Consider the following 23,105-nt stretch of genomic DNA (forward strand, 5'->3'; position numbering starts at 1 on the left):
AAGACAAGTGTCAAACGCACGTCAGTTTGCAATTTCGTCATGTAAAAACTGCCATTTTCCAGCCCTAACTCCAGGTTCGGCAATTTATCTGTCTAAAATCAACTTGCTTGCGTTGAGATGGGAGGGGTGGAAATATTTGAGGTGTGTCCTTAAAAACAAGCGCAAAAGTGACCATTTTATGCAGCGCTAATGGGAAGATAAGACTCACAAAAAGAAGGTCTTAATGGTAACGCAGCTGATAATGGCATGTATTTTGAGAGCGGAAACGCAGCCTATCCAGCCATGACAAACAGTGCCCATGGAAGAGAGATGTGCCTTTTGTGCCGGTGAATCTAGTATTTAGAAAGATAAAAAGCGATTGGTTCCCCCCCATTTTGTTAATTTGATTAAAAACCAAGCATAACCTACCCTCCCCTTAATCAAGGCTGGTTTAGCAGCATCGCACAGGTGAGTGTTTTTAGGCCTACGTGTGCACACAGTGCCATGGAACGAGAGAAGCGATTTATGATATCATGCTTCTGACCCCATCCTGTGTAGAAATATGGTTGTTGTTTTAAAAAACAGATTTCTTGTTTTCTGTTTCATATCAAGCCCTCCGCTAGGCCTAGGTTACTAAGGCTGGTTCATTCAACAGCAATGTGTTGTTTCTTTTTTATCCTTGCATTGCAAAGTAGCATATCCATAAAGGTGTTTAGTCAAAGTGCTTTGAATAGAAAATATACTGCACATCCTAAAACATACACACATACAGTGGATTTGGAAAGTATTCAGACCACTTGACATTTATTTCTGACACACCTCTGGACTTATAGCTCTACCGCCAGCGCTTAGATTTACCATTGAGTTAGTAAGTAAGTAGCTTTGCATGAGCCTTGGCTTGTTTGAGCCGAAACGACTCATAGGGCCGGAGCCTATCTCCTGTTTCTGTAGCATGAGGCAGCTTGATGTACAAGTACACCCCGTGGGACAGGACACTAGTCTATCGCAGGGCCTTACCCCCAATCTATCTCCTAAATGCTGAGTGCCAAACAGAGAGGCATCAGGTCCCATTTGTACAGTCTTTGGTATGACTCGGCCAGGGATCGAACTCACAACCTTCCATATTTAGGGCGGACACTAACCACAAGGCCATTGCGTTAGGTTTGTTAAAATAGAGCCCCTAGAGAGGAACCAGGCTCAGAGGGGAGGTACCATCCTCTTCTGAATGCAATGCTTTTAGGAAGTCAAAAAGCTGATAGAAAGAGAAAGTGAGCGCACTCCTAATGTGCTGGGTTTAACATGATGTCAGAATGAGTCAACATTCTTAAATGGTCCGATAAGGAACGGAAGGAGGCTATATTGTCTGGGTCTGATATATATGGAGAAAGAACATCTGCCTGTGTGTTCTCCTTGGTTGCGTGCCAAATGGCACCCTATTCCCTATATAGTGCTCTACTTTTGACTAGCTCTGGTCAAAAGTAGTGCACTACGTAGGGAATAGGGTGCTATTTGGGACCCCGTTCCCTACGTTCTCTGTAACAAGAGCCCAGGCAGCGATACTCCATTACTCACGGGGGACGGCAATGTCAGAAAGGAGAGTTTGTTTTGAAGGGTGGGATTCAGAATGACCACGCACATGAAATATTTACAACCATTACTGGGCTGAGTTTGCCAATTACAACTTGGCAATCTGCTCCCCTATTCATGAAGGTAGAGGGAGCTGCCCGAGAGACAAAGACAGGGAACCTCCAAATGCAGGCTCTTGAACTCATAATGGGTAAGGCAGAAAGAGAGAGAGAGAGAGAGAGGGGAAGAGAGAGGAGAGAGAGAAAAGAGAGAGGGATCGATAAAGAGAGATACAGGGAGAGAGAGCTATAAAGATAGACAGACAGAGAGAGAGAGAGAAAGAATGCTGGGACAGCCCAGCCTAGCTCCAGGGGTAGTCCGCTTTAAATCAAGCATGTCCGCCCACGCGCTCCTTACCTTGGCACGGCGAGTCTCCCCAGAGTCTCTTCAGGGAGGACTCCACTTCCAGGACTGTGGCGCTCCACTTGAACGCCAGCCCGGACGAGGCGGGTGAGCACTCTTTTTCCATGGTGTGGATTTCGCTGTCGTTCAACACCCGCTCCCAAATGTGTAGCTGCGTGAGACTACCCGAGAAGGACTCTGCGCTCTTGAACGAGCCCCCGAACGAGTCCTGCTCCTGGCCCAGGATGAAGTGGCCATTGGGGCCCACGTCACCTGCGCTGTAAAGGCTGTCGCCCCGGTTGACCGGGCGGCCATTGGCAAACAGGGCCCAGCGTCCGCCATGGCACGACCAGCTCACGCACAGCGAGTGCCAGGAGCCGTCATGGCGGAAGGCCTCCTGGTAGGGCCCGTGCATGCCATGCACCAGCAGAGCCAGCTGGACGGGCTGGCCCTGGATCAGCCTGGCGCGGAGCTGGAACTCATTAATGAATGACTGGATGGAATAAGAGAAGACAGTGGAAAATCCGTAGCAGGCCGGATCGAAGCGGACACGGGTGCAAACGGTCACTTCGCACATGGTGGGGAACTTGTGCAGGAGGCGCGCGTTCTTCACGTCGGATCTTCCGTCAAACTCCAGGATAAGGGTCTCTGCGGAACCTTTCCATGGTGGACAGAGAGAGAACAGTCGCATGCAATATACAGTGCCTTGCAAAAGTATTCATCCCCCTTGGCGTTTTTCCTATTTTGTTGCATTACAACCTGTAATTTAAATGGATTTGGATTTGGATTTCATGTAATGGACATACACAAAATAGTCAAAATTGGTGAAGTGAAATGAAAAAAATTACTTATTTCAAAAAATTCTAAAAAATTAATAAAGGAAAAGTTGTGCGTGCATATGTATTCACCCCGTTTGCTATGAAGCCCCTAAATAAGATCTGGTGCAACCAATTACCTTCAGAAGTCACATAATTAGTTAAATAAAGTCCACCTGTGTGCATTTAGCCTGTTACCAACCCTTAGTAAACTATTGGAAAAAATTGGATTTGACCAGATACAATGCTATTTTACAGTAAACAAATTGACAACAAACTTTCAGCATGCTTATAGAGAAGGACATTCAACAAGCACAGCACTTACACAAATGACTGATGATTGGCTGAGAGAAATTGATGATAAAAAGATTGTGGGGGCTGTTTTGTTAGACTTCAGTGCGGCTTCTGACATTATTGATCATAGTCTGCTGCAGGAAAAACGTATGTGTTATGGCTTTACACACCCTGCTATAATGTGGATACATAGTTACTTGTCTAACAGAACATAGAGGGTGTTCTTTAATGGAAGCCTCTCAAACTTAATCCAGGTAGAATCAGGAATTCCCCAGGGCAGCTGTCTAGGCCCCTTACTTTTTTCCATCTTTACTAACGACATGCCACTGGCTTTGAGTAAAGCAAGTGTGTCTACGTATGCGGATGACTCAACACTATACACGTCAGCTGCTACAGCAACTGAAATAACTGCAACACTTAATAAAGAGTTGCTGTTAGTTTCGGAATGGGTGGCAAGGAATAAGTTAGTCCTAAATATTTCCAAAATAAAAAGCATTGTATTTGGGTCAAATCATTCACTAAACCCTAAACCTCTACTACATCTTGTAATGAATAATGTGGAAATTGAGCAAGTTGAGGTGACTAAACTGCTTGGAGTAACCCTGGATTGTAAACTGTCATGGTCAAAGCATATTGATACAACAATAGCTAAGATGGGTAGAAGTATGTCCATAATTAAGCGCTGCTCTGCCTTCTTAACAACACTATCAACAAGGCAGGTCCTACAGGCCCTAGTTTTGTTGCACCTTGACTAATGTTCAGTATTGTGGTCAGGTGCCACAAGGAGGGACTTGGGAAAATTGCAGTTGGCTCAGAACAGGACAGCACGGCTGGCCCATAAAAGTACACGGAGAGCTAACATTAATTACATGCATGTTAGTCTCTCCTGGCTTAGAGTGGAAGAGAGATTGACTTCATCACTGCTTGTTTTTTTAAGAGGTGTAGACAAGCTGAATGTACCGAGCTGTCTGTTTGGAATGCTGGCACACAGCTCGGACACCCATGCATACCCCACGAGACATGCCACCAGAGGTCTCTTCAGAGTCCCCAAGTCCAGAACAGACTACGGGAAACGCACAGTACTACATAGAGCCATGACTACATGAAACTCTATTACACATCATGTAACTCTGTCAAGCAGTAAAATCAGATTTAAAAAACAGATAAAACTACACTTTATGGAACAGCGCGGACTGTGAAGAGACACATACACACATACACACACAGGCACACACACAGCATTCGCAAACACATGCTAACACATGCACTCTACACACCACATTTTAATATTGTTATTTTGCTGTGTTATTGAATTTGTATTGTAAATATGTTATGGTAGAGTAGTGTGTAATAAGGTATTGTGTTATGTATTGTTTTATTATATGCAAATTGTGGTTGGACACCAGGAAGAGTAGCTGCTGCCTTGGCAGCCGCTAATGGGGATCTGTAATAAATACAAAAACAAATAATCAAAGTGTCACATGATCTCAACATACACTGCTCAAAAAAATAAAGGGAACACTTAAACAACACATCCTAGATCTGAATGAATGAAATAATCTTATTAAATACTTTTTTCTTTACATAGTTGAATGTGCTGACAACAAAATCACACAAAAATTATCAATGGAAATCAAATTTATCAACCCATGGAGGTCTGGATTTGGAGTCACCCTCAAAATTAAAGTGGAAAACCACACTACAGGCTGATCCAACTTTGATGTAATGTCCTTAAAACAAGTCAAAATGAGGCTCAGTAGTGTGTGTGGCCTCCACGTGCCTGTATGACCTCCCTACAACGCCTGGGCATGCTCCTGATGAGGTGGCGGATGGTCTCCTGAGGGATCTCCTCCCAGACCTGGACTAAAGCATCCGCCAACTCCTGGACAGTCTGTGGTGCAACGTGGCGTTGGTGGATGGAGCGAGACATGATGTCCCAGATGTGCTCAATTGGATTCAGGTCTGGGGAACGGGCGGGCCAGTCCATAGCATAAATGCCTTCCTCTTGCAGGAACTGCTGACACACTCCAGCCACATGAGGTCTAGCATTGTCTTGCATTAGGAGGAACCCAGGGCCAACCGCACCAGCATATGGTCTCACAAGGGGTCTGAGGATCTCATCTCGGTACCTAATGGCAGTCAGGCTACCTCTGGCGAGCACATGGAGGGCTGTGCGGCCCCCCAAATAAATGCCACTCCACACCATGACTGACCCACCGCCAAACTGGTCATGCTGGAGGATGTTGCAGGCAGCAGAACGTTCTCCACGGCGTCTCCAGACTCTGTCACGTCTGTCACATGTGCTCAGTGTGAACCTGCTTTCATCTGTGAAGAGCACAGGGCGCCAGTGGCGAATTTGCCAATCTTGGTGTTCTCTGGCAAATGCCAAACGTCCTGCACGGTGTTGGGCTGTAAGCGCAACCCCCACCTGTGGACGTCGGGCCCTCATACCACCCTTTTGGAGTCTGTTTCTGACCGTTTGAGCAGACACATGCACATTTGTGGCCTGCTGGAGGTCATTTTGCAGTGCTCTGGCAGTGCTCCTCCTGCTCCTCCTTGCACAAAGGCGGATGTAGCGGTTCTGCTGCTGGGTTGTTGCCCTCCTACTGCCTCCTCCACGTCTCCTGATGTACTGGCCTGTCTCCTGGTAGCGCCTCCATGCTCTGGACACTACGCTGACAGACACAGCAAACCTTCTTGCCTCAGCTCGCATTGATGTGCCATCCTGGATGAGCTGCACTACCTGAGCCACTTGTGTGGGTTGTAGACTCCGTCTCATGCTACCACTAGAGTGAAAGCACCGCCAGCATTCAAAAGTGACCAAAACATCAGCCAGGAAGCATAGGAACTGAGAAGTGGTCTGTGGTCACCACCTGCAGAACCATTCCTTTATTGGGGGTGTCTTGCTAATTGCCTATAATTTCCCCCTGTTGTCTATTCCATTTGCACAACAGCATGTGAAATGTATTGTCAATCAGTGTTGCTTCCTAAGTGGACAGTTTGATTTCACAGAAGTGTGATTGACTTGGAGTTACATTGTGTTGTTTAAGTGTTCCCTTAATTTTTTTGAGCAGTGTATATACACCTGTTCTGAAAGGCCCCAGAGTGTGCAACATCACTAAGCAAGGGGCACCACCAAGCAAGCGGCACCATAAAGACCAAGGAGCTCTCCAAACAGGTCAGGGACAAAGTTGTGGAAAAGTACAGATCAGGGTTGGGTTTTTTTAAAATATCAGAAACGTTTAACATCCCACGGAGCACCATTAAATCCATTATTAAAAAATGGAAAGAATATGGCACCACAACAAACCTGCCAAGAGAGGGCCGCCCACCAAAACTCATGGAACAGGCAAGGAGGGCATTAATCAGAGAGGCAACAAAGAGACCAAAGATAACCATGAAGGAGCTGCAAAGCTCCACAGCGGAGATTGGAGTATCTGTCCATAGGACCACTTTAAGCCGTACACTCCACAGAGCTGGGCTTTATGGGAGAGTGGCCAGAAAAAAGCAATTTGGTGTTCGCCAAAAGGCATGTGGGAGACTCCACAAACATATGGAAGAAGGTACTCTGGTCAGATGAGACTAAAATTTAGCTTTTTTGCCATCAAGGAAAACGCTATGTCTGGCGCAAACCCAACACCTCTCATCACCCAGAGAACACCATCCCCACAGTGAAGCATGGTGGTGGCAGCATCATGCTGTGGGGATGTTCTTCATCGGCAAAACCTGGGAAACTGGTCAGAATTCTTGAGGGAAACCTGTTTCAGTTCACCTTCCAGCAGGACAATGACCCTAAGCATACTGCTAAAGCAACACTCGAGTGGTTTAAGGGGAAACATGTAAATGTCTTGGAATGGCCTAGTCAAAGCCCATGACTTAAAGATTGCTGTACACCAGTGGAACCCATCCAACTTGAAGGAGATGGAGCAGTTTTGCCTTGAAGAATGGGCAAAAATCCCAGTGGCTAGATGTGCCAAGCTTATAGAGACATACCCCAAGAGACTTGCAGCTGTAATTGCTGCAAAAGGTGGCTCTACAAAGTATTGACTTTGGGGGGGTGAATAGCTATGTACGCTCAAGTTTTCCGTTTTTTTGTCTTATTTCTTGTTTGTTTCACAATTTATTTTATTTTGCATCTTCAAAGTGGTAGGCATGTTGTGTAAATCAAATGATACAAATCCATTTTAATTCCAGGTTGTAAGGCAACAAAATAGGAAAAATGCCACTTTCGCAAGCCACTGTACAACTTGGACACAGACATAAAAGGGACAGAACGATATTACGCAACTCCAATTGTGGTCATATTTAGGTTGCAAAGACTTATTCACTAGACTGCAGGATAGTAAGGCCAATTGCCATGTGGTCAGTCCAATTTAAAATGTCTGCCGTATTTTGGAGGCACCAAGACCCTACTGTGAGACAGAGAAGGTGCTGAAATCTCAAAAGTGTCAAATATGGCAATGGCATAGTGACTGAACTCACTCTTTAAGTGTGTCATGACTTTCCTGGCGATCCACACGGGGTGGGTTATGTTCAGGGACTTTAAGAAGGTGGTGAGCTCTCGGTTCTCAAAGTTGTTGGAGACCGTGGCTAAGGCCCCTGAGCGCTGGTTACAGAGGCGTCCGGCCCCATGCCACTGTAGCCTGTCGGGTACGTACTCGTAGTAGGACTCGTCGTATGTGAACAGGGTCCTGTTCTCCAACATCAAAACTGTATCTGCCCAGAGAACACAAAGAGAGGTTGATGAGAGGAGAGGGGTCATGTTCATTAGGGTACCAACGGTTTTGAAGCCTTTTGCCAAATAAATCAGAAAATAAGCTTTTCTCATTGAACAGGTCCAGGTAGTCCCTCACTGTTCCAGTCCGTTTTCACAAAATGGAAAGCTGTTGGAAATGGGGAGCCACTATCTGAACTTGTCCAAAAATTGCAATAGGTTTTCTAACATTTTGCTACAGTGTGCCCAAATGAACACAACCCTGGTTAACAACGGAGCTCACTATCGAGGAATTCGTATGCACTGCTAGGAAATACAGAGACTTATAGTGGCTGTCATTGCGCTATGGCTTTCTTGGACCGCTGGTCAACCATGTTCTTGGTCAACAATGGCCATTTTGCATGATCTCAGCATAGTGGGAGATTAATGACAGGCAACTGGTGACTGCTGGACGTACAGTATAACTGAGACCACATGCTAAATCAAATCAAATTGTATTTGTCACATGCAGCAAATTCACCAGGTGTAGACCTTACCATGAAAAACTTAATTACAAGCTCTTAACCAACAATGCAGTTCAAGAAATAGAGTTCAGAAAATATTTACTAAGTCAACTAAAGTAAAAAATATAATAAAAAGTAACACAATAAAATAACAATAACGAGGCTATTACAGGGGGTACCTGTACAGAGTCAATGTGCGGGGGTACAGGTTAGTCGAGGTAATTTGTACATGTAGGTAGGGGTAAAGTGACTATGCATAGATAATAAACAGCGAGTAGCAGCAGTGTAAAAACAAAGGTGTGTGTGGGGGGGGGGGGGGGGGGGGGTTGCGGTGTCAATGTAAATAGTCCGGGTGGCCATTTTATGAATTGTTCAGGAGTCTTATGGCTTGGGGGTAGAAGCTGTTAAGGAGCCTTTTGGACCTAGACTTGGCGCTCCGGTACCGCTTGCCGTGCGGTAGCAGAGAGAACAGTCTATGACTTGGGTGACTGGAGTCTTTGACAATTTTTTGGGCCTTCCTCTGACACCGCCTAGTATATAGGTCCTGGAAGGCAGGAAGCTTGGCCCCAGTGATGTACTGGGCCGTACGCACTACCCTCTGTAGCGCCTTACGGTTGGATGGCGAGCAGTTGCCATACCAGGCGGTGATGCAACCGGTCAGGATGCTCTCGATGGTGCTGCTGTAGAACTTTTTGAGGATCTGGGGACCCATGCCAAATATTTTCAGTCTCCTGAGGGGGAAAAGGTGTTGTCGTGCCCTCTTCACGGCTGTCTTGGTGTGTTTGGACCATGATAGTTTGTTGGTGATGTGGACACCAAGGAACATGAAACTCTCGACCCGCTCCACTACAGCCCCGTCGATGTGAATGGGCACGTGTTCGGCCCTCCTTTTCCTGTAGTCCACGATCAGCTCCTTTGTCTTGCTCATGTTGAGGGAAAGGTTGTTGTCCTGGCACCACACTGCCAGGTCTCAGACCTCCTCCCTATAGGCTGTCTCATCGTTGTCGGTGATCAGGCCTACCAAAGTTGTGTCGTTAGCAAACTTAATGATGGTGTTGGAGTCGGGCTTGGCCACGCAGCCGTGGGTGAACAGGGAGTACAGGAGGGGACTATGCACTCACCCCTGAGGGGCCTCCGTGTTGAGGATCAGCTTGGCAGGTGTATTGTTGCCTACCCTTACCGCCTGGTGGCAGCCCGTCAGGAATTCCAGGATCCAGTTGCAGAGGGAGGTGTTTAGTCCCAGGGTCCTTCGGTTAGTGATGAGCTTTGTGGGCACTATGGTTTTGAATGCTGAGCTGTAGTCAATGAACAGCATTCTTACACAGGTGTTCCTTTTGTCCAGGTGGGAAAGGGCAGTGTGGAGTGCGATTGAGATTGCTACGGGGCGGTAGTCATTTAGGCAAGTTACCTTCGCTTTCTTGTGCACAGGGACTATGGTGGTCTGCTTGAAACATGTAGGAATTACAGACTCGGTCAGGGAGAGATTTAAAATGTCAGTGAAGACATTTGCCGTTGGTCCGCGCATGCTCTGAGTACACGTCCTGGTAATCCATCTGGCCCCGGGGCCTTGTGAATGTTGACCTGTTTAAAGGTCTTGCTCACATCGGTTATGGAGAGTATGATCACACAGTCGTCCAGAACAGATGGTGCTCTCATGCATGCTTCAGTGTTGCTTGCCTCGAAGCGAACATAAAATGTATTTAGCTCGTCTGGTAGGCTCGTGTCACTGGGCAACTCGCGGCTGGGTTTCCCTTTGTAGTCCGTAATAGTTTGCAAGCCCTGCCACATCTGACGAGCGTCAGAGCCAGTGTAGTAGGATTCAATCTTAGTCCTGTATTGACACTTTGCCTGTTTGATGGTTCATCTGAGGCCATAGCGGGATTTCTTATAAGCGTCTGGATTAGTGTCCCGCTCCTTGAAAGCGGCAGCTCTAGCCTTTAGCTCGGTACAGATGTTGCCTGTAATCCATGGCTTCTGGTTGGGATATGTACGTACGGTCACTGTGTACGTACGGTCGTCGATGCACTTATTGATGAAGCCGGTGACTAAGATGGTATACTCCTCAACTCAATCCCGGAAAATTTTCCAGTCTGTGCTAGCAAAACAGTCCTGTAGCGTAGCATCCGCGTCTGTAGCGTAGCATCCGCGTCATCTAACCACTTTCATATTGAGCGAGTAACTGGTACTTCCTGCTTCAGTTTTTGCTTGTAAGCAGGAATCAGGAGGATAGAATTATGGTTCAACCCCCATTAAGTGCGGTGAAGTCATGAGTTCTTACAATTGTACGAGAACTCAAGTAATAACTATAGGTTATAACTTTGTCATTCATGCCTTGTAGGTTACAGTTCATGGTGGCTGTTATGCAATGTTACTATCAGCTTTAACTCAGTATATATCACTGACATGTCTACAGGTTAAAGACTACTTACCTGATGTACAGTGATGAAACCAAATCTATGGAATAAAACAAAACCTAGGTTATTGAATTATCATTTGATTCCTGACATTTTATGTCTTATCTAAATCGCTATCAAGTGTAACTAGTGGAATACTGGGGACCCCTACTACATATAGCTATATAAACACATGTTGTGGTAAGAATAATATTTGTGCTTTTGAACTAGCCTATGATAAAGAAAATGTGTCCATTTAGGTGTTTTAAAACAATGTATGCTGTACACTAGCGTATCCATGGTCTGAGTAGCCTGACCATGTCTATGTTCCCCCAGCCGTATGTTCCCTCAGCCGTATGTTCCCTCAGCCGTATGTTCCCTCAGCCGTATGTTCCCTCAGCCTTATGTTCCCTCAGCCTCATGTTCCCTCAGCCTCATGTTCCCTCAACCTCATGTTCCCTCAACCTCATGTTCCCTCAACCTCATGTTCCCTCAGTTCCAACAGCCCTAGGTTCCCTCAGTTCCCACAGCCCTATGTTCCCTCAGTTCCCACAGCCCTACAGTGAGGGAAAAAAGTATTTGATCCCCTGCTGATTTTGTACGTTTGCCCACTGACAAAGACATGATCAGTCTATAATTTTAATGGTAGGTTTATTTGAACAGTGAGAGACAGAATAACAACAACAAAAATCCAGAAAAACACATGTCAAAAATGTTATAAATTGATTTGCATTTTAATGAGAGAAATACGTTTTTGACCCCTGTGCAAAACATGATTTAGGACTTGGTGGCAAAACCCTTGTTGGCAATCACAGAGGTCAGACGTTTCTTGTAGTTGGCCACCAGGTTTGCACACATCTCAGGAGGGATTTTGTCCCACTCCTCTTTGCAGATCTTCTCCAAGTCATTAAGGTTTCGAGGCTGACGTTTGGCAACTCGAACCTTCAGCTCCCTCCACAGATTTTCTATGGGATTAAGGTCTGGAGACTGGCTAGGCCACTCCAGGACCTTAATGTGCTTCTTCTTGAGCCACTCCTTTGTTGCCTTGGCCGTGTGTTTTGGGTCATTGTCATGCTGGAATACCCATCCACGACCCATTTTCAATGCCCTGGCTGAGGGAAGGAGGTTCTCACCCAAGATTTGACAGTACATGGCGCCGTCCATCGTCCCTTTGATGCGGTGAAGTTGTCCTGTCCCCTTAGCAGAAAAACACCCCCAAAGCATAATGTTTCCACCTCCATGTTTGACGGTGGGGATGGTGTTCTTGGGGTCATAGGCAGCATTCCTCCTCCTCCAAACACGGCGAGTTGAGTTGATGCCAAAGAGCTCGATGAAATAGAAAGGAAGAGATATTTTTCAACTTCCAGTCACCAATGATTCAATACTAGGCAGGGCAAACCCGTTTTGGTGATTTCTGGTATATCATCAAAATAAATCAATCAGAGCACGTTTTTGGACTCATTCATTAGTATTTACCCGATTAAGTACAATACCATTGAAAATGAATTTTGAAAGTTTAATTTATATTCCTAAAACTTAAGTTCAAAATGATGCTATCACTGCTTCCTGTTGACAATATTTTGATAAATACCTCAATGTCAAAACACAGTTTTAAAGTGTCCAAATCAATAACCAATATGCAGAAACAGTTTGTGATATATTGGAAACCTAAACATAAAATGTACTATCTACACATACAGTATATACAGTGGGGACAAAGTCTCCCGAGTGGCGCAGTGGTCTAAGGCACTGCATCGCAGTGCTAGCTGTGCCACTAGAGATCCTGGTTCGAATCCAGGCTCTGTCGTAGCCGGCCACGACCGGGAGACCCATGGGGCGGCGCACAATTGGCCCAGGGTAGGGGAGGGAATGGCCGGCAGGGATGTAGAGCATGGCGTTTGCAACGCCAGGGTTGTGGGTTCGATTCCCACGGGGGGCCAGTATGAAAAATAAAAAGATAATGTAAGTCGCTCTGGATAAGAGCGTCTGCTAAATGACTAAAATGTAAATGGGGAGAACAAGTATTTGATACACTGCCGATTTTGCAGGTTTTCCTACTTACAAAGTATGTAGAGGTCTGTAATTTTTATCATAGGTACACTTCAACTGTGAGAGACGGAATCTAAAACAAAAATCCAGAAAATCACATTGTATGATTTTTAAGTAATGAATTTGCATTTTATTGCATGACATAAGTATTTGATACATCAGAAAAGCAGAACTTAATATTTGGTACAGAAACCTTTGTTTGCAGTTACAGAGATCATACGTTTCCTGTAGGTCTTGACCAGGTTTGCACACACTGCAGCAGGGATTTTGGCCCACTCCTCCATACAGACCTTCTCCAGATCCTTCAGGTTTCGGGGGTGTCGCTGGGCAATACGGACGTTCAGCTCCCTCCAAAGATTTTCTATTGGGGTCAGGTCTGGAGACTGGCTAGGCCACTCCAGGACCTTGAGATACTTCTTACGGAGCCACTCCTTAGTTGCCCGGGCTGTGTGTTTCGGGTCGTTGTCATGCTGGAAGACCCAGCCACGGCCCATCTTCAATGCTCTTACTGAGGGAAGGAGGTTGTTGGCCAAGATCTCGCGATACATGGCCCCATCCATCCTCCCCTCAATACGGTGCAGTCGTCCTGTCCCCTTTGCAGAAAAGCATCCCCAAAGAATGATGTTTCCACCTCCATGCTTCACGGTTGGGATGGTGTTCTTGGGGTTGTACTCATCCTTCTTCTTCCTCCAAACATGGCGAGTGGAGTTTAGACCAAAAACCTATATTTTTGTCTCATCAGACCACATGACGTTCTCCCATTTCTCCTCTGGATCATCCAGATGGTCATTGGCACACTTCAGACGGGCCTGGACATGCGCTGGCTTGAGCAGGGGGACCTTGCGTGCGCTGCAGGATTTTAATCCATGACGGCGTAGTGTGTTACTAATGGTTTTCTTTGAGACTGTGGTCCCAGCTCTCTTCAGGTCATTGACCAGGTCCTGCCGTGTAGTTCTGGGCTGATCCCTCACCTTCCTCATGATCATTGATGCCCCATGAGGTGAGATCTTGCATGGAGCCCCAGACCGAGGGTGATTGACCGTCATCTTGAACTTCTTCCATTTTCTAATAATTGCACCAACAGTTGTTGCCTTCTCACCAAGCTGCTTGCCTATTGTCCTGTAGCCCATCCCAACCTTGTACAGGTCTACAATTGTATCCCTGATGTCCTTACACAGCTCTCTGGTCTTGGCCATTGTGGAGAGGTTGGAGTCTGTTTGATTGAGTGTGTGGACAGGTGTCTTTTATACAGGTAACGAGTTCAAAGAGGTGCAGTTAATACAGGTAATGAGTGGAGAACAGGAGGGCTTCTTAAAGAAAAACTAACAGGTCTGTGAGAGCCGGAATTCTTACTGGTTGGTAGGTGATCAAATACTTATGTCATGCAATAAAATGCAATTGAATTACTTAAAAATCATACAATGTGATTTTCTGGATTTTTGTTTTAGATTCCGTCTCTCACAGTTGAAGTGTACGTATGATAAAAATGACAGACCTCTACATGCTTTGTAAGTAGGAAAACCTGCAAAATCGGCAGTGTATCAAATACTTGTTCTCCCCACTGTATACAACAATAGTTATCATATTACTTGTATTTTTTTTAAACGGGCACCTTATAAACTGCACACACCAAAAACTCATCAATGGGGGGGTGGGGGGGTGCGCTGTTGAAACTACCACAACTCAAAAACCACATGGAAACTGGAGATATTTTTACATCACTGGTTAGACAACAACCTGCAGAACACAGTCAGCTATTGTACATTTTGATACAGGGGTCACCAAAACAGGAAGAGAAACGCAACACTGTTTTGTCAATCACTCATATTACGTTGAAATCAATTGCACGAGAGAAGAGAGGGGAGATGACGTTGCACTTCCTGTTAAAACAGCTAAAAAACCACATGGAATCTGGGAATAATGTGTACATCACTGGTTGGAGGATAATTTGTAAATGACAGCTAGCTACATTTTGAAGTGTTGCACTTCCGCCAACGCGGGAAGTGTAACGCAACACTTTTTTTGTTAATCACTTCCTCGATATCATGCTGAAATCAATAGAACAGGAGACAAACGTTTGCAGTGTAGCGCTGTTTAAACTAACAATATTCAAAGGCCACACAGAAATTTGGAATAACCTATACATGGTTGGTTAAATGAGAACTTGTAGAAGGCTTATGTCTATATTTTGGAATGTCAGATGTTGATTTCGGGAGGCTGCCATCACGGAAAAGGGAACAAACCATTTAAAGTCACAGTTTGACTGTCAAACCCATGTATTGGTGTGTGGCCAGCGACTTTTATAGAGAGACCACCCCAAATTTTCAGTGCCATTGGAGAGTTCGAAAATTAACTGTGTTCTAAGAAAATGTATGGTAGTAACACAAACTGTCCACATTAGGGAAATTAGTGGAATATACATTGAATAAAAATATAAATGTAACATGTGTGGTCCTCTGTAGCTCAGCTGGTAGAGCACGGCGCTTGTAACGCCAAGGTAGTGGGTTCGATCCCCGGGACCACCCATACACAAAAAAATGTATGCACGCACGACTGTAAGTCGCTTTGGATAAAAGCGTCTGCTAAATGGCATATTATTATTATGTAAAGTGTTGGTCCCATGTTTCATGAGCTGAAATAAAAGATCCCAGAAATGTTCCATATACACAAAAATATGATTTATCACAAATTTTGTGCAGAAATTTGTTTACATCCCTGTTAGTGAGCATTTGTCCTTTGCCAAGATAATCCATACACCTGACAGGTGTGGCATATCAAGACAGTAAACAGGCGTACTTGTGCTGGGGACAATAAAAGTCCACTCTAAAATGTGCTGTTTTGTCACACAACACAATGCCAAAGGTGTCAAGTTTTGAGGGACCGTGCAATTGGCATGCTGACTGCAGGAATGTCTACCAGAGCTGTTCCCAGAGAACTGAACGTCCATTTCTCTACCATAAGGCCCCTCCAACTTTGTTTTAGAGAATTTGGCAGTACTTCCAACCGGCCTCACAACCGCAGATCACGTGTATGGTATTGTGTGGGCGAGTGCACAACTTGTAAACAGAGTGCCCCATGGTGGCGGTGGGGTTATGGTATGGGCAGGCATAAGCTACGGACAACGAACACAATTGCATTTTATCAATGGCAATTTGAATGCACAGAGATACCGTGACGATATCCTGAGGCCCATTGTTGTGCCATTCATCTGCCGCCTTCACCTCATGTTTCAGCATGATAATGCACGGCCCCATGTCACTAGGATCTGTACACAATTCCTGGAAGCTGAAAATGTCCCAGTTCTTCCATGCCCTGCACTCACCCGACATGTCACCAATGGGCATGTTTGGGATGCTATAGATTGACGTGTACGACAGCGTGTTCCAGTTCCCGCCAATATCCAGCAACTTCACACAGCCATTGAAGAGGAGCTAGAAAATTGTATATCATACATTACAGTTGAGGAACAATGGGAAAGTAATTCTGCATTGAAAGTTGATAAACTTGTCAAATCACTTCTGAGAAAATGTCCCTTAAATGTTTTGGTACACATACTGGAGAGCTCTTATTTGTCTACACCCATTCAGCATCGTTCACGCTCTCTTAAGCTTTATCCCCACCTATCACTTTAAGGATTCACATGTGAGGCCATGTACTAAACAACCAAAGATTTCAAGACTAAAGGCTGGTTTATACTACGGGTGTGTTTGTTAATTTAATCTGGAGTGCCAGAGTGTTTTCTGGGCTTTCGTAAACTCAAAGCGTTGTCAGAATGTCGGTTCATAAATTCAGAGCGTTTCGCTCTCGGCGCGTTCAAAGCGCACACTGGACCCTCTGGCCGAGGAATAGGGTTGATTAGAGCGTTCTAACCTAGGGTGCGTTCGTAAATTCACTCTGGCTATCTACTCCGATTTCAGAGCACTCTCGTCTGAGTGTGCCAGAGCGCAGAATAATTTACGAAAGCTCAACACCCGTTGAATATGGCCGGTGTCAGTAAACGTCGGCAAAAAAGCGTAATTAAATTGTTGCCAGCAGCACAGTTACAGTCACCAACGTTCTGGATAACATGAGAACAGCCTAACCAGCTCTGCTAGGGCGAGTAAAATGGTCAGAGTTAGGTGTTCTCTCATTTGTGTCTGGAAGTAGTTAGCAAGCTACCCAAAGTTAGCCAGTTAGCTTGGGTGCTTGACAAATTACTAACAGTAGCGTACAAGTAGTAAAATAGAAATCGATTGAACATGAAATGTATTTCAATATGATTGAAATTGGCCTATAGCCTACTGTTTATATTTTAATGCAGTTCTCGGTTTTCATTTGAAGCATCTTTTTATACATCACTTGGTTGTATCAATTGCAAGGACATTGGCAACTTTGTATTTGTAGTCAACTTTGTTCTGAATTTATTGGCGGTCAGAGACAAACCATGTGATTCTATGTTTAGCACAGATCTTCTGTGTATAAAGTGGCGCGGGAGGGCAAAAAATAATCTAACATGCTGACCACACCACCCACGTTGCGTGAGCGAGCGTTGCAAAATAAATTTCCTAAATCTGAATCAGGCCCTTATTCCCCAATATTGATGCCAATTATGATGGAAATTTGTTCAGTGGGTACTGAGGGAACATAGGTCTTAGGGAACATAGGGTGGACCCTTTATAAAGGCAGTATGAAAGTTCAATAACACATTCTTTCGTATATAAAACATGCGCTAGAATAATGAAAACAATGCACTTACAAGTAAATTGGGGTATATTATCCCAAACCACTGCATCCTTTGAAATGGAAGTCAATGTGAAATTGTTAGTACGGTCTTGAGAATTTATCCATCGATAAAGGCAATCTAATTCAACTTAATTTAAGGTTGCACCAAAGGCACAAGCTACATGTCCAGATATAATTATTATATTCACACTAACATTTAAGTTAAATGACTAACAGTACTTCACACCTACCTGAGATTGGACACCATTCGTTCACACTCAAAAGTTTTCGTGCGTATTCTTTAGTCCACCTCCATCGACATTTCGAAGCTGTCGTGCGATTGAAATATTTGTCAATTAATCCTCCTGCAGTACATTTCCTCAACAAAAGTAATTAACAAAAACAAGTCTGTCGTTGTTTGTAACCCTAAACTACTCATTCGATTTACATTTCATGAACTTGAGGGAACCTCCTAGGTGACATCAGATTTTATGAAGTGATGCGGAGCCTGAGCGCGCGAGAGAAGGTTGGGTGTAAAAGCACGGAGACGTTTCTAGCTCCGCGAGAGAAACAGAATGAGCTTACTCACAAGCTGTTGCACAATATGCATTAAAGGATACCAAAATATGCATGTATGGAGACCAGACGAAAAAACAAACAAAACAACAAAAACACAAGTCCAGAACTATGAATTTATTATACTCACTTTTAAATTGTGACATGATTGTGAGGTATCAAATATTTACCAAGAGATGCAAAAGTGTCATATAATGAGAGAAGACAAAAAATTACAAGGACTTTGTGCAAGGTTTTAAGTGCAAATTATAGTTGACCCAATGAATGAAACCACTCCTTAGAATAGGTTGTGATATGTGACACCTCTAACAGCATTGAGTGAGCTACATACAATACAGAATGTTGTTGCGCCTTCACCTACATTTACAATGAATGCAAGATTATGAACAGACTACATAAAAAGACAGTTTACCAAGAATGAGAAGATCTTTCCCAAATAGTTACAATCCACTGCTGTGCAATTCAATTATATATCTCAAATTGTGCACAAATGTGTTTAAATGCCTGTTAGTGAGCATGTCTTCTTTGCCAAGACAATCCATCCACCTGACAGGTGTGGCATATTAAGAAGCTGATTAAACAGAATGATCATTACACAGGTGTACTTGTGCTGGGGACAATAAAAGGCAACTCTAAAATGTGCAGTTTTGCCACACAACACCACAGATGTCTCAAGTTTTGAGGGAGCATGCAATTGGCATGCTGACTGCAGGAATATCCACCAGAGGTGTTGCCTGGGAATGTTCATTTCTCTACCATAAGCCGCCTACAACGTCATTTTAGAGAATTTGGTCGTATGTCCAACCGGCCTCACAAGCGCAGACCACGTGTAACCACGCCAGCCCAGGACCTCCACATCCGGCTTCTTCACCTGTGGGATGGTCTGAGACCAGCCACCCGGACAGCTGATGAAACTGTGGGTTTGCACAACTGAAGAATTTCTGCACTGTCAGAAACCGTCTCAGGGAAGCTCATCTCTGTGCAAATTGTCCTCACCAGGGTCTTGACCTGACTGCAGTTTGGCATCGTAACCGACTAAAGTGGGCAAATGCTTACCTTCGATAGTCACTGGCATGCTAGAGAAGTGTGCTCTTCATGGATGAATCCCGGTTTCAACTGTACCGGGTAGATGACAGACAGCGTGTATGGCGTCGTGTTGGCGAGCAGTTTGCTGACGTCAACGTTGTGAACAGAGTGGTATGGGCAGGCATAATATATAGACAACGAACACAATTGCATTTTATCGATGGCAATTTGAATGCACAGAGATACTGTGACAAGATCCTGAGGCCCATTGTCATGCCATTCACCCGCCGCCATCACCTCATGTTTCAGCATGATAATGCTTAGCCCCATGTCGCAAGGATCTATACACAATTCCTGGAAGCTGAAAATGTCCCAGTTCTTCCATGGCCTGCATACTCACCAGACATGGGACCCATTGTGCAAGTTTGGGATGCTCTGGATCAACGTGTACGACAGCGTGTTCCAGTTCCAGCCAATTTCCAGCAATGTCGCACAGCCATTGAAGAGGAGCGGAACAACATGAGCCAAATGGTGGTCACACCAGATACTGACTGGTTTTCTGATCCACACCCCTTTTTTTTTTTTAAGGTATCTGTGACCAACAGATGCATATCTGTATTCCCAGTCATGTGAAATCCATAGATTAGGTCCTAATGAATTTATTTCAATTGACTGATTTCCTTATATGAACTGTAACTCAGTAAAATCTTAGAAATTCTTGCATTTTGCGTCTACAGTATATTTTTGTTCAGTGTATACATCTGGGGTTTTAGTGCAATTGGACAGAAAGTTCATTGTTGATTCTTTCTATTAATGGCATTGAGCCTGTAACCTTTTACATCAATCATCTGGGTTATGTTCATTAGAGCACACCGTAGCAATTTTTTTTTGGCCGAAAACAAGTGTTCCTTACTGGACAAGTTCAGATTGTACAACATTCCCATTTCCTGTTTTCGGCAGTTTCATGCCTACTGAACAAGACCCTGATCAGCTAATCAACCGCCTGCGCATCAAACCCAATGTGCATCGTCATTAGATGAAGACAACTCTGAAGAGAGAGAAACAATCTTAAGGGCTCCTCTGTTCCTTCCCATGTCGGAAGCTACCAGGGGCCCCTCCTTCACCGGACCCCTTTCCCGTGTGCTCTTCTCTGAGCCAGAAGACCCCCTCTTCTCCTCAGGGCCCTGGGGGTTGAAGGCAGTACTCAGGGACTGCAGGGCAGAGTGGAGCTCGTCCCGGGCTGCCATGACTGTCTGCAGGCAGGGCAGCTGTAGGTTAGATGAGACGGTGGCCACCCCTGTGCCGCCCCTGGGGAGGCCGTTAATGACTTTGTCGATGGTCTTGGAGGAGGTGGAGATAGCCTCTCGGCAGGCACTGAGGCTGGAGTCACTGCTTTTACCTGAGAAAGAGTTAAATACATGTATTTCATTTGTCGTTTGATTTCTTTGGGTCCCTATAGTGGCCAGAATCTAGCTTTCCTGGATGATTAGACTAATGATGGGTAGATAATAGAAACACATGTTTACAGTTCCACAATATTGCTCAAATCTATCAAGCACAAAGTTGAAGTCACAAAATAAAAAGGAAATCAAAAGGAAGCCATTTAGGTCAGTTAAATCACAGGCATTGTGTTTTTGTAGCAATGTTTCACATAGGCCAGACGGTCAGTACCTCGGAGGGCGAGAGAGAGAGCAGCGTGAAGCTGCCTGATGGCCTGGTTGAGCTGGAACAGCTTGGCTGCGGTGTTCCTCACTCTGTGTAGCTGTGAGGGATCAGGGTCCTCAGCTCCCTTCTTGGAGCCTTCTTCCCTCTCCTGTACACACATACACGCACAGATGTTACAGTTAATGTCATTGGAAAACACATTCTCTCACACACACACGTTACAGTTGATGTAATTGGAAAATGGTGCCTTTCCAAGGGGATGAACCCTTTTCCTCACATACTGTAGCTAACCCTATTAAAGCCCTTCCTCCATACACTAATGATGCAGAAATACTGTTGATTCCAATCAAATACTGTCTCACTACAATGGTGCAACGACAAAACCTGTGACAATTTCAACAGTCAGGTCCATAATTATTGGCACCCTTGATAAAGATGAGCAAAAAACCGGTTTAAAATAAATAGAAATACTGAGCTATATTGCAGGCGCAACATTTTTGAAAATAATATTATTTTATACTAATACAATTGCTCAGAGAGATTTTGTTTAACAAATAATAAAATAAAATAAATCTCTCAATTATTGGCAGCCCTGTTTTCAATACTCCAGCACCCTACCTTTGCGAGGATCCTTGATATCCTTCATCTGCGCTTATGGAATGCTGATAGATGAATTATTAATGACTAATTATTACACCCTGAAACAGTGTGTAATGTGTTAGAAATGTGTGAGTGTAGGACCAGTAAAGGCTATGGCATTGAGCCACTATTTAGCAATGTGAGTAAGAGTTAGGCCAGACAACAAAGGCAACTGATAACTGAGGAATTTAGGGAGTAGAGAAACTTATGAAAACATGGTGCAGAATATTGTGAGAACGGCAATAACTGAGTAATGCAGGGAGTAGGCTATGTGTGTGTGTGTGTGTGTGTGTGTATGTATGTGTGTATGCATGTGTGTATATGTGTGTGTGTGAACTGATGGTCAGTAGAGCAGTTTTAGAGTGGAAAACTACAGCCCGCCTACAGAGGGGAGGGATTTGTTTTTGTATGAGTATGAAAGATGGACTCTGAAATTGTGATGGCAGAATTCTCAATGAATAAATCTCTGACTATGCAGATCGAGACTCTGTCCGTTACTTAAATCCCAAAAGACTTACAACCTTTTGGGAGACGCACAGAGACACTGAAATAGTTTGTTAAATAATTCACGTAACAAATGCTCTCTTCAGTTCAAACCACAGGTTTCAATGGGGTTCAAGTCCGGATGTGTGCTTGGGGTTAACGTCTTGCTGGAAGACCCACTTGCGGCCAAGTGTCAGCCTCCTGGCAAAGGCAACCAGGTTTTTGGCTAAAATATCCTGGTAAAGTTCATGATGAAGTTTACCTAAACAAAGGCCACAAGACCAGCGGAAGCAAAATAACCCCTAACATCAAAGATCCACCAACATATTTTACCATAGGCATGAGGTACTTTTCTGCATATGCTTCTGTTTTTCTAAACCAAACCCACCACTGGCGTGCGAGGCCAAAGAGCTACATTTTCATGTCATCTGACCATAGCACCGTGGAGTTTGATAAACGGCATTGGCACTTGGATTGGAACCGGTACTATGGTTAGATTACATGAAAATAGAGGTCTTTGGCCACGCATACCATAGGTGGGTTTGGAGTTGAAAAATAAAGCATATGCATTAGAGTACCTCATGCCTACGGTAAAATATGGTGGTGGATCTTTGATGTTATGGGGTTATTTTGCATTCGCTGGTCCTGGGGCCCTTGTGAAATCCACTTTTTCGAGCTGAAAGACGATGGGCCAAAGCTTACCCATGATGTTGCACAACGATTTAAGTCAATAAGACATTGTTTTAGTCAAAGTATGATATATTTGGGCTTGAAGTGACAAATCAGTGTGAATACGGTGTCTTTTCCTATGACATCTTTTCAGCCTACGTTTTGTTTCAGTGCTAGATTTTTTATATATACATATATACATACAGAGTGCATTCGGAAAGTATTCAGACCTTGACTTTTTCCACATTTTGTTACGTTACAGCCTTATTCTAAAATATATTCAATTAATTTTCCTCAATCTACACACAATACCCCATAATTACGAAGCAAAAACAGATTTAGATTTTTTTGCACATATTTAAAAAATATATATATATACAGTGGGGAAAAAAAGTATTTAGTCAGCCACCAATTGTGCAAGTTCTCCCACTTAAAAAGATGAGAGAGGCCTGTAATTTTCATCATAGGTACACGTCAACTATGACAGACAAATTGAGAAAAAAAAATTTCTGGCTCTCACAGACCTGTAACTTCTTCTTTAAGAGGCTCCTCTGTCCTCCACTCGTTACCTGTATTAATGGCACCTGTTTGAACTTGTTATCAGTATAAAAGTCAACTGTCCACAACCTCA

General features: G+C 44.3%; 2 protein-coding genes across 2 annotated transcripts in view; both read right to left on the reverse strand.

The window, feature by feature from the left end:
- Window positions 1-17,486, reverse strand: part of LOC311131316 (adhesion G protein-coupled receptor D2) — a gene marked incomplete at its 5' end in the record, with an annotated part of 177,426 nt that extends 159,940 nt beyond the window's left edge. The window contains 4 exons of the mRNA XM_084164219.1: window positions 1,963-2,604; window positions 7,539-7,772; window positions 10,703-10,727; window positions 17,451-17,486. Coding sequence (XP_084020345.1) covers window positions 1,963-2,604; window positions 7,539-7,772; window positions 10,703-10,727; window positions 17,451-17,486 — 937 coding nt within the window. The remainder of the gene's footprint in view (window positions 1-1,962; window positions 2,605-7,538; window positions 7,773-10,702; window positions 10,728-17,450) is intronic.
- A 615-nt stretch (window positions 17,487-18,101) lies between these two features.
- Window positions 18,102-23,105, reverse strand: part of LOC311131315 (kinesin-like protein KIF14) — a gene marked incomplete at its 5' end in the record, with an annotated part of 62,650 nt that continues 57,646 nt past the window's right edge. Inside the window, 2 exons of the mRNA XM_084164218.1 lie at window positions 18,102-20,417; window positions 20,690-20,831. Of these exons, the coding sequence (XP_084020344.1) occupies window positions 20,029-20,417; window positions 20,690-20,831 (531 nt within the window). The 3' untranslated portion in view covers window positions 18,102-20,028. The remainder of the gene's footprint in view (window positions 20,418-20,689; window positions 20,832-23,105) is intronic.

The sequence above is a fragment of the Coregonus lavaretus genome (genome assembly GCF_964263955.1).
Source record: "Coregonus lavaretus genome assembly, chromosome: 6".
NCBI lineage: Eukaryota > Metazoa > Chordata > Actinopteri > Salmoniformes > Salmonidae > Coregonus > Coregonus lavaretus.